General features: G+C 43.5%; 1 protein-coding gene across 2 annotated transcripts in view; it reads left to right on the top strand.

The window, feature by feature from the left end:
- Window positions 1-14,626, top strand: part of MYO18B (myosin XVIIIB) — a 310,234-nt gene that overhangs the window by 137,547 nt on the left and 158,061 nt on the right. For both annotated transcript variants that reach the window (XM_004387626.1, XM_023741793.1), the window contains 2 exons: window positions 396-485; window positions 14,062-14,181. In XM_004387626.1, coding sequence (XP_004387683.1) covers window positions 396-485; window positions 14,062-14,181 — 210 coding nt within the window. The remainder of the gene's footprint in view (window positions 1-395; window positions 486-14,061; window positions 14,182-14,626) is intronic.

Here is a 14,626-nt window from a genome sequence, read left to right as displayed (position 1 = left end):
TTTATTAAAGGAATTTACAAACGCACATAAAAGTAGAGAGAATAGTTACAATGAACTTTTATACACTCATCATCTGGCTTCAGTGATGATCAATTTTCTGCCATCCTTGTTTCATCTGTCCCTCTCTGCATTTTTTTTTTTTTTGCCTCGGGTATTTTAAAGCAAATCCTGAACATCGTATCATTTACCTGCAAATACTTCAGGATATGTCTCTAACAGATAAGGACTTGAAAAAGTACCATTTTTACCCCTAACAAAATTAGAAGTAATTTTTAAAAATGTCTTCTAATACCTCATATGTGTTCAACTTCCCCCCATTCTCCAACCACCCTTAATACAAGTGGAACTTACACCTTGGTCCCAGGATGGTTTCTGTTAAGTGTTTGTTTTTGTAGGAAGAGCTTACAACGCTGAGACAGAAGCTTGAAAAATCAGAGAAGTCGAGGAATGAACTCCGGCAGAATGCAGACCTATTAGAGAGCAAGGTATCCTGGGGCCTCTGTGAGGGGTGGTGTCTCTTGGGAGGAGGAGAATGGCAATTCACCTGTCACTGTGCTAAGTGCTTTAGAAGCATCCTCAAAATACCCCTGTGAGGTATGTGCTGTTATGCTGAGATTGTCCCCATTTTACAGAGGTGGAAACTTAGGCCCTGGCATATTGGCTGAGATTCAAACCTATGTCATCTGGTTACAAAGGGAAGCATTTCTTAAATAAGTTACAAAAGCACAAATCACCGGGGAAAAAGTGAAAAATTTGGCTGTATTAAAGTAACAAACTTCTGTTTATCACAGCATAAAGTAAAGACACTCCCCATACTTGGAGAAGAAATTTGCAACACATATAACTGGCAAAGAGAATCCAGCATATGTAAAGAACTTCCTCAGATAAATTGGAAAAAGACAAACAATCCAATATAGGAAAAAAATGTGCAAGACATATGAACAGGCAGTTCCCAAGGGAGGGACTCTTTTTCAAGAGTTCAAGTGTTCAGGAATTCAAATGGCCAATAAACTCATGAAAAGATACTAACCTAACTAGCCATCAGGAAATGCAAATTAACACCACAATAGGTACCATTTCACACGTCAGATTGGCAGAATCAAGAAAAGTCTGATGTAGCCAAGTGTTGGCAAGGATGTGTAGCAGCAAGAACTCTCATACACTGCCAGTGGAGGTGTGAATTGATCTCATTACTCCTGAGCAATTTGGCATTATCTATGAAAGTTGAAGCTGTCCCTACCCTGTGACCTAGCAATTCCACTTCTATGTATATATGCTAGAGAGTCTCTCCCATGTGTATATGAAAAGACAAGACATTCCCAGCAGCGGTGTTTGCCATGTTGAATAAACACTCAAATGGGAGTCTATTGATGGGAGAATAGATGAACACATTTTGTTCTATTAAAATCTAAGTTACCAGAAGTGAAAATGAATGAAGAGGTGAGAAAACTGTGGTTTGTGGACCAAATTCAGCTTACCATCTTTTTTTGTAAATAAAGTTTTATTGGAACACAGTCACACCCATTCAGTTATGTATAGTCCATGGCTGCTTTGGGCTACACTGGCACCAATAGTTACAACAGAAGCCATATGGCCCCCAAAGCCTAAAATACTATCTGGCCCTTTACCGAAAAAGTTTGCTAGTCCCTAATCTACAGATACATGTATCAACGTGAGTGGTCCTCACAAATATAATGCTGAAGTAAATGATTAAATTACATAAGAATACCTAAATAGGATATCATACATACTGTTTTAAAATTTGCAGGACAATATTATATATTGATTATACATATATATATATATATACCTAAAAAAACCAAACTCATTGCCCTCAAGTTGATTCTGACTCATAGTGACCATATATATATATATATATATATATATATATATATATATATATATATATATAAACCCGTTGCTATCTAGTTGATTCTGACTCATGGTGACCCCATGTGTGTCAGAGTAGAACTGTGCTCCGTAGAGTTTTCAATAGCTGTAATCTTATAGGAGTCCCTGGGTTAACAAATGGTTAACGCATTCAGATGCTAACTGAAATGTTGGAGGTTCCAGTCCACCCAGAGGCACCTCAGAAGAAAAGCCTGGTGATCTACTTTCAAAAAATCATCCATTGAAAACCCAGTGGAGCACAGTTCTTCTCTGACACACATGGGATCACCCTGAGTCAAAATCTACTTGATAGCAACTGATTTTAATCTTACAGAAGTAGACCAACAGGCCTTTCTTCCATGGCACTGCTAGGTGGATTTGAGCCACCAACCTTTTGGTTCCTAGCCAATCATAAGCTGAATGAGCCACCTAGAGACGTATACATATATAGTTATGGTGTAAGAATATTTATGGAATAATAAACACCACATTCTGAATAGTGATTGCCTCTGGGGCATAGGAAGTGATATGGGATTGGAGAAGGTTCTGTTGGGGTGTGTATGATGGCACTAGTGATGTTTTGTTTCTTTACCTGGGCATTGACTTCACAGGCTGGGGATGAGGACATGAACTAGACAATCCCTGCCCTCAAGGGGGCCACTGCAAATTACAGACAGACTCCTAAACAAATTCATACATTGCAATGTGGTACATGATTAGTGAGGGAGCTGTGACTAGACCAAAACCAAAACAAAACCCGTTGCCATTGAGTATATTCCTACTCATAGGGACCCTATAGGACAGAGTAGAACTGCCCCATAGGGTTTCCAAGGAGTGCCTGGTGGATTCTAACTGCCAATCTTTTGGTTAGCAGCCAAGGGCTTAATCACTGCACCACCAGGGCTAGGAGGGGCTATTTGAGGAAAGTCTGCTGTTCCATTTAGCCTTTCGGGGCCAAGACTAGGGTGAGGTGAGTGAGGCAGTCTCCTGAGGTGCAAAATTTAAGAGGCCACCAAAAAACTCAGTAATCAAAATAAACAATATTTAATGCAATATTTAAAAAAATGGAAATTAATGCAAAAAATCCATGATGAACAAAATACCAAAATTTTGAATACATGCAGGGTCCATGAGCCATGATTAGGGTGAGGCAGGTGAGACTCTTACTCTGCATGGTAGGATCCTGTCTTTATTTAAAATTTTGGTATTCTATTATTTGTGGCATCTTCACATAGTGTCTTCCCCTGTGTGTGACTCTGTTTCCCTGTCTGTTTTCCCCTTTTATAAGACACTCGGAAGGGATTAGGACTAGGACCCATCCTACTCTGGTATGATTTAACTGATAACATCTTCAAAGAAAGACTCTATTTCCCCAAATAAGGTCCATACACAGGTACAGGGGTGAGTACTTCAACATATCTTTTTGAGGGACACCATTCAATCCATAACGGATTTCTTACAGGAACAGCCACAACTGCAGAAAGATTAGGAGAGCCAGGCTAACAGGCTGCACCATGAGCCTGAACCTCTCTTACGGCAAAGACCACAAAGGGGATAGGAAATGACGCACACACATGCCTCAAACCCTCGTTCAAGGCTCCAGAGAGCGAACAGCCTGACCTCTCTTGCCAGAAGTAGCAACCAGCAAAGCAGCAGAAGTGAAAAGCCAGAGCTAGGGGCTGGAACGGAATATGAGTGGCTGCCCCATAGGAATTCCTTCCTGCTGAGCTGATGTTTGATGCAGTAAATGATCACAAGCTGTCGTGGGAGTTTGCAGTGCATGAGCTGCTGGAGGAGTACTGGGGAGAGGGATGGGATAAACATGCAGAGCTTTGCATGCAGAGCTGCAGTGTGTGGGACACCTGGGGAAGGAAGGGAGGGAGTCCAGATTCTGAGACCTGAACCAAGCAAATATGAGTTGGCACCTATTGAATTTTGTGCCCAGGGTCTTTGTATCACACATGGTTTTTAAAAAAAGATATATGGAGCCTTGCAAAAAAGAAAATAGAAAAGCTAAGAAAATCAGAGCAAAGGAAAATTAGAGTTGCAGAGTATACAAAGCCAGGGAGTTAGAAAATGGAAATTTACCTTTGGCCTCAGACTCCATCTCACTTCACAGACTTTTCATGTGCTATTCCCACTGCTTGGAACACCACCCATCTTCACCTAGTTAATGCCTCCTTATGCCCTTTCACTCGATTTAAGTAGTACTTCCCCCAACAAGCCTTCCCTAACCCTCTAAGGTTGGGTTAGGCTTCTACTATCTGATAACACTGGCCCTGGCCTTTTCCCTTGCTGCATTCCAGTGACCTGGTACATGCCTGTGTCCCAGCTGGACTGTGAGAACCCCAGGGAAAGGATGCTTCATCCATCACATAGCCCTGAACCCTGGCACAGAATAGACACTCAAGACGATTTTGAATGGTGACTATAACCATTAAAAGGCTGAAAATTTTATATTGAGCTTCCTAGCAGCCAAGGCAAAGAAGAAAATAAGATACTCTCCATAGATGCATTGTGCTTAGGTTAAAAAACACACCTGTTGCTTGAGAGAAGAATAACTTTTTTGGGTATTGAGATCATAAAGAAGTTTCTCCCATAGATCCTCATAAAAGGGGCAATAAGGGATATGGAAAAGTATGACCTCAATGATATTCATACAGGAAATAAAAGAGGAGTTCTGTAGGAGTGCTTTGGGTTGCATCATCTTGAACTGCAAGGCCAAGGGCATATTGTCAATGTCCAAAGCAGTGCTTCATCCAGGGAGCACATTTAGATGACTGAGGGTTGATTCCTCCCTCCCCTCCTCCTCCTTCTCCTTTTTAAACTTTTCATTAAAGTCCAACATACAACTAGTGCACAGTCATAAGTGTATGGCTCAATGAATTTTCACAAAGTGAACACACCCAGGCCACCAGCACCCAGATTGAGACACAGAATATTCCCAGCTGCCCCCAAAGGTCCCCCTCATGCCCCTTCTCAGTCACTACCCTCCAAGGGTAACCACCAAGCTGACTTCTAACACTATAGATTAGTTTTTGTTATTTTTGAACTTAAGTGCAATCAACTATGTATCAACTTTGGTTCATTTGACATTCTGTTTGTGAGATTCATCCATGTTGTTGTGGGTAGTTGTGGATCATTCCTTCTCATTGCTGTATAGTGTTTGTGTATATAGAGCACTATTTACTTATTCATTCTACTCTAAACAGAGCCCTGGTGGCACGGTGGTTGAGCATTCAGCTGCTATCCAAAAGGTCAGCAGTTTGAATTCACCAGCTGCTCCTTGGAAACCCTATGGGGCAGCTCTAGTCTGTCCTATAGAGTCTCTTGGAGTTGGAATGAACTCGACGGCAATTTTTTTTTTTTTCCTACTCTAAACAGACATTTGAGTTCTTTTGAACTGTTATGAATAAACCTGCTATGAATATCCTTGCACATGTCTTTTGGTGCACGTATTATACATTTCTGTTAGGAATATACCAAGGAGTGGAGTTGCTGGGCCTTAAGTTATTTCTATGTTCAGTTTTAGTAGATATACCAGCTTGCCAAAGTGTTTGTATCAATTTCCGCTCCCACAGCCATGACGATGTGGAGAGTTCAGTTGCTCCTCATCCTTACCAGCACTTGGTATTACCCGTCTTTTTCATCTAGCTATTTTGGCCAGTGTGTAGTACTATCGCACTGTGATTTTAATCTGTACCTTTTCACATGATGTTGGCTATTTGGTTATCCTCTTTGGTAAAGTGCTTTTCAAGTTTTGACCATTTTTCTATTCTTTTCCTTATTTATTATTTAAAAAAAAAAAAAAGTGCCATCGAGTCAGTACCGACTCGTAGTGACCCTATAGGACAGAATAGAACTGCCCATAAAGATTCCAATAAGCGCCTGGTGGATTCGAACTGCCGACCTTTTGGTTAGCGGATGTAGCTCTTAACCACTATACCACCAGGCTTTCCTATTTATTATAGCATCTCTTTATTTACTCTGGATATGAGTTCTGTGCTTGATACATGTGCTACAGATGTTTTCTCCCACTCGGTGGCTTGCCTCCTCGGACGGCACTAATTTTTGGTTGTGTTTTCTGAAGCCCCGAGTTTCTTCAGAGCTGCCAAAGGGGCAAGGAGGCAGTCACGGGGCCCCAGAACTCCCCAGCCTAAACTGCAGCTCCTCCGCTTGTTTTCTTTCCTTTTATATTTTGTCGATTCTCAGATGCATGTCTTTTCCTGCCTTTTTACGTCTCTCCAGTTGAGACCTATCTTAACACTCAGTGGCATCTTGCACTTACAATTGGCACAGCTTTATCTTAACATACTGTAACGGTACATTTTACACTCATTGGCAGCTCAGGTTGGGTGCAATGTGACATACTGGGACCCACGTAAGATTTTATTTGAAGAAAAGTTTCTTACTCCTTCTCCCCCCCAAAACTACCACTAATTTGAGTGTCTTAGTTATCTAGTGCTGCTGTAATAGAAATAGCACAAGTGAGTGGCTTTAACAAACAGAAATTTATTTTCTCACAGTTTAGGAGGCTAGAAGTCCGAATTCAGGCCGGCGGCTCTAGGGGAAGGCTTTCTGTCTCTGTCGGTTCCGGAGGAACGTCTTTGTTCCTTGGTTCCTTGGTGATCTCCATGTGGCATGGCATCTAACTCCCCCCATTTCTACTTCCTTGCTTAATCTGCTCATTTTCTATCTCAGAAGAGATTGATTTAAGGCACATCCTACACTAATACTATCTCATTAATATAACAAAGAAAACCTATTTCCAAATGGGATTGTAATCACCACAAAGGTTAGGATTTACAACATATTTTCTGGGGACACAATTCAATCCATAACACAGAGCATCTGAATCACCTGGGGAGCTGTTAGCCCTGTAGCTTCCCTCTCCCATCTCCTGAAATTAGACCCTGGAAGGGGGTCTGGGGTGGGGGGCGCCACTGCTTCTTTAACAAGCCCTGAGTGATCCTGATGCAGGGGACCCCAGGGTGTCGCTGTGAGAAATGCTGGCGTAGAACAGTGCTTCTCAAACTTCAGAGCATGTCAGAATCCTCTGGAGGACTTGTTGGAATACAGATGACCGGATCTAGCCTCAGAGATTCTGAGCCAGTAGGTTCTGCTTTTCTGGCGGCTCTTGGATGAGGCAGCCAGTTCCGTGTTTCCGGCGGGTTACCCATGATGCAGCAGGTTCTGCATTTCTAGCAGGTTCTCAGGTGATGCTGAAGCTACTGGTCTGGGGGCCACACTTTGAGAAACATTGGGCTAGAGAACGGGTAAAAGTTATCTCCTTCCACGTGATTCTACTTACTTCCAGGCAAGTTTCTGTTAGGAATTGGGTGGCAGACACCCCTCCAGCATCATACATTATGAAGATACCCCACCACTGTTCATGGCCTCTGCGTCTCACACCCCCGTCTCAGGAGGGGGGAAGCAAAATTGATAGAAATGTTGCTAAACATTGTGTCTCATCAGCGGAAACTCCATTTGACTAGGCTTATTAAAAAGACAACATTATTGCAGAATGATTTAAGTGCTTCGTTTGTGAAGCGGCAGAAGAGGAGATGAGGAGCTGTGGGGTCGCCAGCTATAAATATTCCTCACGCGCGCAAAATCTGCTTGATGCAAAGTGGGGTATTTTATTTCCACGAGAAAAGCAAGTCCGTCTTCTTGTAGGAGGTACCCCTGAAGCTTGGGAAGCACGTGGGGGGATATGACAAGGTGGAGTTTTTTGGGTTTTTTTTCTTCTCTGGAATAGATTCTGGATTTCCCCCAAGACCTTCTTTATGGCAAAAGACAGAGTTCCGTGCTCACCAGATTTCTGGTCTCATTAGCCTAACTAGTTACACTTTTTGGAAAGGAATTGCTGGGACAATCCACCAGGATGCAAAGGGGACTGGAGATGTAGATCAGAAAGGCAGTTTGCAAAGCGCTGAGGGAGGTTGGTCCACCACTGTCGTTGAGTGGATCCCAACTCATAGCGACCCTAGAGGACAGAGGAGAACGGCCCATCAGGTTTCCAAGGCTGTAATCTTTACGAAAGCAGACTGCCACATTTTTCTTCCACGGAGTGGCTGGTGGGTTCGAACCACCGACGTTTTAGTTAGCAGCCGAGTGCTTAACCACTGCACCACCAGGGTCCCTTTCTGAGAGAATAAGACAGCTTGATTCCCGACCTGACTGGATATTAGGTTCTCTTGGGCCTTAAGTGCCAGGGCAGGCTGGGGAGGGTGTCCTCCCAGCGAGCAGCTAGACATGGAGGTGCTATAGCCGTAGTTGGGGAGTATTCAGCAATGACCACAGTGCGGTGAGCAAAGGCCCCACAGAGGGGACACAGCTAGAATGTTCTTTCTCACTGTGTACCTCAGTTTTCCCATATAAAAAGCAGGGCCATAATCTCTATGTACCTCACAGCACAAATGAGAAAGCTGGAGGCTATGCAAGGTAGGGGGGTCAGAACAATGAGCCAACCTTGTACATCTGGGCTCCAAGGAGCCTAGAATTGAGCCGGCTTGGGATCCAGACTGCCAGCTTCACTCCCTTATTGTTGCGGGATCCTGGGCAAATTCTTCAGGTCTCTGAGCCCTTGTCTCATCATCAGTAAAATGGTGTCAATTGTTACTTCCTTTTCATGGGACAGTGGTCAGGATTCCACCAAGAGGTGCATATAAAGTTGATTTCTCACGGTTGGAATCGACTCGACAGCACAGGAATGGTTATTACTTAGCAAGTCTTCAGACATCACCACTATTATTAATGCACATTAAAAACATTTTTACCCTCCTACCCCCAGTAGACTATGAAGGAACTCTGGTGGAACAATGGTTCAGCACTTGGCTGCTAGCCAAAAGGTTGTAGGTTTGAACCCACCTAGTGGCTTCTTGGTAGAAAAGACCTGGCTATCTGCTCCTGTAAAGATTACAGCCTTGGAAATCCTACGGGGCAGTTGCTATGAGTCGAAATTGACTTGACAGTGGTGGGTTTGGTTTGATTATCTATTACTATTATTTAGAAGCAGGCTGTGTGACTGGCTGGTGTTTCTCCCTGGGAGATAAATGCACGGGGTGGTCCCTGAATTGGTGCGCAGTGTGAGTCTCTGGGGAGTCCCCGAGAGCCTGCCACTAAGCTAAGAATTTGTTCTGAATTTTCTCTGATGACACGTGCAAAGTGCTTAGCATGTCTATCCTCAGCATTTAATAAGTGTGAGCTGTTTCTTATACAAGGATTATAATGAACAGATTCTTTTGGTGCAAATGGAAAAGTACGCGGGGAGAGTGAAGGGGTTGTTTTCTGCTGTCTGCAGTTCAGGTGGCTTTTAGATCTGAGAATCCTTCAGTATAAGAGCCAAGGGCAGGGTTACATAAAGACACGTGGATGCCACCGTGGTTACTTGTTCTCCCAACTCGATGGTGGGATCCTTGAGGGCAGAGTCTGGTACACAGTAGGTGCTCATATAATGCCCATCAGATCCATGAGTACAAGTGTCAGTGACAGCCCAAGGGACTCCATGTGTGTTCCTAATTTAATGTCCATCAAATCTTAGTTACCCAAAAGCAGCCATCCAAGGTATATTTGGTCTCTATTCACCTGGAGCAACAAAGGAAGAAGTAGAGTCAGGAACAGGAGGAGGATATGGAATGTGTGGCTAACTGCCTCCATGAACAACTGCCTCCTTTGCCATGAGACCAGAAGAACTGGATGGTGCCTGGCTACCATTACTGAACATTCTGAACAAAGATTCTTTAGAAGAATTCTGATAAAAAGGGGGAAAATGCAGAACAGAATTTAAAATTCCCATGGACTCCAGACTTTCTGGAGCCATGGAGGCTGGATAAACTCCTGAAACTATTGTCCTGAGATAATCTTTAAATCTCAAACCAAAAATATCCCCTAAAGTCTTCTTAAAACCAAACAATAATATAGCTTAACTGGTATCAACAGTAGTCTAGCTTAACTAGTAAAAAAAAGTCTGCCTTGAGCATTCTGCTCTTTCAAGAACTCTCTATATGGAATCGAAGTGACAACAGCAACTCGAAAGATTAGATAGGAAGCTTGGGGGCAGTGAGTTTATGTTAATGGGGGAAGAACAACTCAGTAAAGGAGGGTGAGGATGGTTGCACAACCGGAAGAATATAATCAATGTCACTGCGTTGTACATGTATAAACTGTTGAATTGATGTGTTTTGTTGTGTATATTCTCAACGACAAAAATCTTAGTGACTCACCTTTCCCTAACTGCAAATTCTGTATTGCCAATGCACAGGATGTGTTCTGTTTGACTCTATGCACAATGTACAGTCTGTTCCCTCCTGTTGCCTTCCTCTAGTGAACCCTTGGAGATCATTGTCCCTAAGCAGAAAGAGTGTTTTTGATGAATTGGCCAAGTGGTGGATCCAGGGAGGTTTTCCAAATAATTTCTAGCTAATTGGCCCTTGAATAATCTGCGAGGACCCTTCTGGGTTTGCAGTCGCGGCCCTCCGCTCATTAAATTGACTTTCATTCTACATCTCCTAACAGATCCGGGCACCGTGCCCATGCCTCACCTCTAGCGACAAAGCCCCTGGGCCCCACTATATGGGAAGGGAGATGGATTTGTGGGGACAGGGGAAGGTCAAGGGCTTCTCGTCTCCATGGAAAGCCTTCAGTCACTTCCCCAATTTGAAAGGACTAATTGTCCTTTGGGCTGCAGACTTGGGTTCTGTGAAACTCAAAATTAACGCATTAAATTAATTTTGTGCTCCCCTTGCTCAGGCTGACTAGCACAAATTAAATTTCACACTAATTGGCTAAGGCAGAGAGAACACAATCCCAGAGCCGGAGATTAATGCTGATTGCAGGGCTGGGTGGGGCGGGGTGGGAGCTGGAGCGTGCATGGATTAACCGGTCTGTACCTTCTGGCCATTGCAAATGATCACTTTTCCAGCTCAAATACCTTTGCGTGCCCACGAGCAAATGTAACCCACCTAAAGCCAAGTGTGAGGCCAATATTAGGAGGAGACCCTGGCATATTCTATGGCAGCAATTCTCAAACTTTGTTGTACGTATGAATCGCCCTGGAGTGGGTTGAAATGCGGATTCTTGGGCCTCACCTCAGAGATTATGGTATGAGGGATCGGGGGTCCTGAAATTTGCAATTTTTTTCCTTTTCTTCAGTGAGTCTGCCATTTAAAAAAATTGTGGTGAATCTATCTATCTATCTATCATCTATCTATCTATCATCTATCTATCTATCATCTATCTATCTATCTATGAGTTCTGGTGGTGCAGTGGTAAGTAGTCCCTGGTGTGGTTAGCAAGGGAGGAAGTGAATGGGCTGCAAGAGATAAAAAGGTGGGAAGTAATGAAGGACTTAAATTAGAATGTGCAGAGCAGCCCCAATTTTTGTAGTTCTGCGATTTTTTTTTGACTATTTTTGAAAGATGTCTATTTTGTTTATTTTCTTCTGGTTACAAAAGAAGCACATATTTGTGGTAAAAAAAAAAAATTATTTTCCAGCAATACAGAAATATGTCACTTGGAAATTGGAGTCCACTGTGTGTCCACACTTTCAGGGGGAGAAGAAAATCCTATTAACAGTTTGAGAGTGCACTGTTCTGCACAAATACAAACAAAAATAGGATCGGGCCAAACGTTCTATTCTGCTACTTTTTTTTTTTTCTTTCCCCCTTTGGCAGTATATTTTGGGACTTTTTTCATGTCAAAACATATAGATTGCCTCCTCCTTCTTCGTGGGGCAGCTGAATGATTTTTGAGACAAGCCTGGATATGGATTGTAGACTAGCTGGAAGGGCAGCTGTATTCTCCTCTGTAAGGATCACAGCTTCTGTGGGATAACACCCCATAGTTGCCCCCAAGTGCCAGTCACAGGGCAGACTGTCTGATGACATCTTCATACCCAATATTTGTGGGGTAGAATTATGATGCCAGCGGGACATTGTTGTTGTTAGTTACCTTGAGTCAACTCTGACTCATGGTGACTTTATGCGCAGCAGAACGAAACACTGCCTGATTCTGCAGCATCCCCATGATTGCTAGTGTATTTGATTTCATTGTTGTGGTCATTGTGTCAATCCGTCTCACCCTCTTTGGCCCTCTACTCCACCAAAAATGATGTCCTTTCCAGCAACTAGTGGCTCCTGATGATGTGTCTAAAGCAAGCAAGCTGGACAATGTTCTGTTGTAATCCATAAGCTTTTCATTGACTCAGTTTTGGAAGTCTATCACCAGGCCTTTCTTCCTAGTTTGTCTTAGTCTGAGAGCTCCACTGAAACCTGTCCATTATGGGTGACCCTCTGGTATTTGAAATACCGGTGGCATAGCTTCCAGCATCACAGCAACATGCAAGCCACTACAGTATGACAGACTGACAGACAGGTGGTAATGAAAGACGTTACCAAAAACCCGTTGCTGTCGAGTGGATTCCAACTCATAGTGACCCTAGAGGACAGAGTAAAACTGTCCCATAGGGTTTCCAAGGAGCGGCTGGTGGATTTGAACTGCCAACCTTTTTGGTTAGTGGCCAATCTCTTAACCACCGTGCCACCAGGGCGCTGTGAAGCACATTCGACGTTACTTAATTCAATGCATTTTACAGCTAAGGTGAACGAGGTCCCAGAGTGGGAGAGACGCGTCCAAGGTCTCACAACAGGTTAGCTGTTGTGCCTGGTCGTGAACCCTGCCTCCTGCCTCTTGACTTTAGCCACTGCCTTCCATAAGATGTGGTCTCAGTTTCGTGGCTATTTTTCTTCTGTTCAGGGTCCTTTCTGAGACTTCTGGTCACAAACAGCCCACCCGCATGTCCCTCTCCTCTCGGGCATATCCTTGAGCCTTTAAAGGCTGCATTTTGGAACAATAATATCGTAGAAGCCCACCAGCCTGACCTGTTTGAGATCTGTGATTGGTCAGTGAATTTTAAAAAATCAGTGTAAGTGGGAATTCATTTTAAAAAAGCTTTCATTTTTAACGTCAAAGTTGTATACTTTAACTCACCGCATTTCTGAAGTAGGTACAAAGCCTTTTGAGTTTGAGTTTTTGGTGTTCCACTTCTTTCTTTCTTAAACCTCTCTAATACACAACCATAGGATTTTGAGTTTTGGTTTCTTTAATGCAGAACAAATGGAAAAGTAATCTGAGGCAGAAACCTAATGTTTTACTTCAAGCATTTTAGAGTTCTCTTGCCTATATGCACTGGACAGCATTTTTTTTTAAAAAAGCGACTCATCTTTAGCAATTCTTTCCAAAGCATTCAACCTAGTTTTCATGGAAGAAACTCTTCGTTCAGTCATATTTCATAAGTTTATTGAATAGCTAATTGAATAGGTAATTTCATTAAAAATCCAACAGGCATAAACTGATTGGGAACAAACACAATTGATAACCATGTGTGTGTGAATTACCTGGTCTAAGCAGAGAGGTTATGGGGAATGGCAGAGAGGTTTAATGGTGGAGAGCATTCATGAGTGGTGGGCATCCATCAGTGTGTCTCACTGTGTGCATGTGTGCGTGTGTGTGTGTGTGTGTGTGTGTGTGTGTTAGACAGTGCGCTGAGATGGTTCAGTAAGGCTGGTTAAGATGAGCTTCTACTAGAATAGCTATTTATTGAGCAGTTACTATGTGCCAGGAACTATGCTAAGCTTTGTATGAATTATTTAACACTTCTATCAATTATATGTTATTTCCCCCCTTTAAAGTTGAAACGACTGAGATCAGATAGGCATCCTGCCTTATTCAAAGCCACACAGCTAGTGACTGTTGGACCAAGAATTCCAAAACAGCAAGACCAATAAAATGCTGAAATTCAGACTCATAACCATCTCACTATACTCAAAGTTGGCTTTTCAATGATAAAAAGAAACCCATTGCCATCGAGTTGATTCTAATTCATGGTGACCCTGTGTGTTACAGAGTAGAACTGCTCGATAGGGTTTTCTTGGGCTATATATAATCTTTACAGAAGCAGATTGCCAGGTCTTTCTTCCACAGTGCCACTGTATGGGTTCAGACCACTGACTTTTAAAAGATGAGAGGATGAGTGCAAACTATTTGCGCCACCCAGGGACCAAGTTTTCAATGACAGCCAGTGATTTTTACAAGGGGGGTCCAGTGGAGTGTACATGGGGGCAGAAGAGCTGGTGGCCCCACGAGTGACCCATTCTTGACTGCCTATTGCAGATTGCTGACTTGACCACAGAGCTCGCTGATGAGCGTTTCAAAGGTGACGTGGCCTGCCGGGCACTGGAGAGTGAGCGGGCAGAGCGGCTACGGGCCTTCCGGGAAGTCCAGGAGCTGAAGGTAAGAGGTTGAGGGTGGCACTGTGGCTGGGAGTGGCTGAACAAGGTGGACTAGAACAGTTGGGACTGCTCCCCTGGGCTCACATCTCGGGTCAGTAAGCCTAAACAAGCTGCACAGGCTTACTGACTCTCATGCCCAACGTCCTGGGGACCATTTGGGTCTCTTATAGGGAAAGTGATGGTTCAATGGTAGAATTCTTGCCTTCCATATGGGAGACCCAGGTTGGATTCTGGCTAATGCACCTCATGAACAGCCACCACCCGTCTGTCCACGGAGGCCTGCGTGTTGCTGTGATATTGAACAGGTTTCAGTGAAGCTTCCAGACTAAGACATTCTGGAAAGAAAAGCCTGGTGATCTGCTTCCAAAAATCAGCCAGTGAAAACCCCGTGACTCACAATGGTCCAATCTGCAACCGATTATGGGGATGGCATGGGACTGAGCAGC

This window comes from Trichechus manatus, unplaced genomic scaffold (genome assembly GCF_000243295.1).
Source record: "Trichechus manatus latirostris isolate Lorelei unplaced genomic scaffold, TriManLat1.0 scaffold00190, whole genome shotgun sequence".
In the NCBI taxonomy this organism is placed as follows: Eukaryota; Metazoa; Chordata; class Mammalia; order Sirenia; family Trichechidae; genus Trichechus; species Trichechus manatus.
The sequence above is the reverse complement of the archived record's forward strand: the minus strand, read 5'-3'. Positions and strand labels throughout refer to the sequence as shown.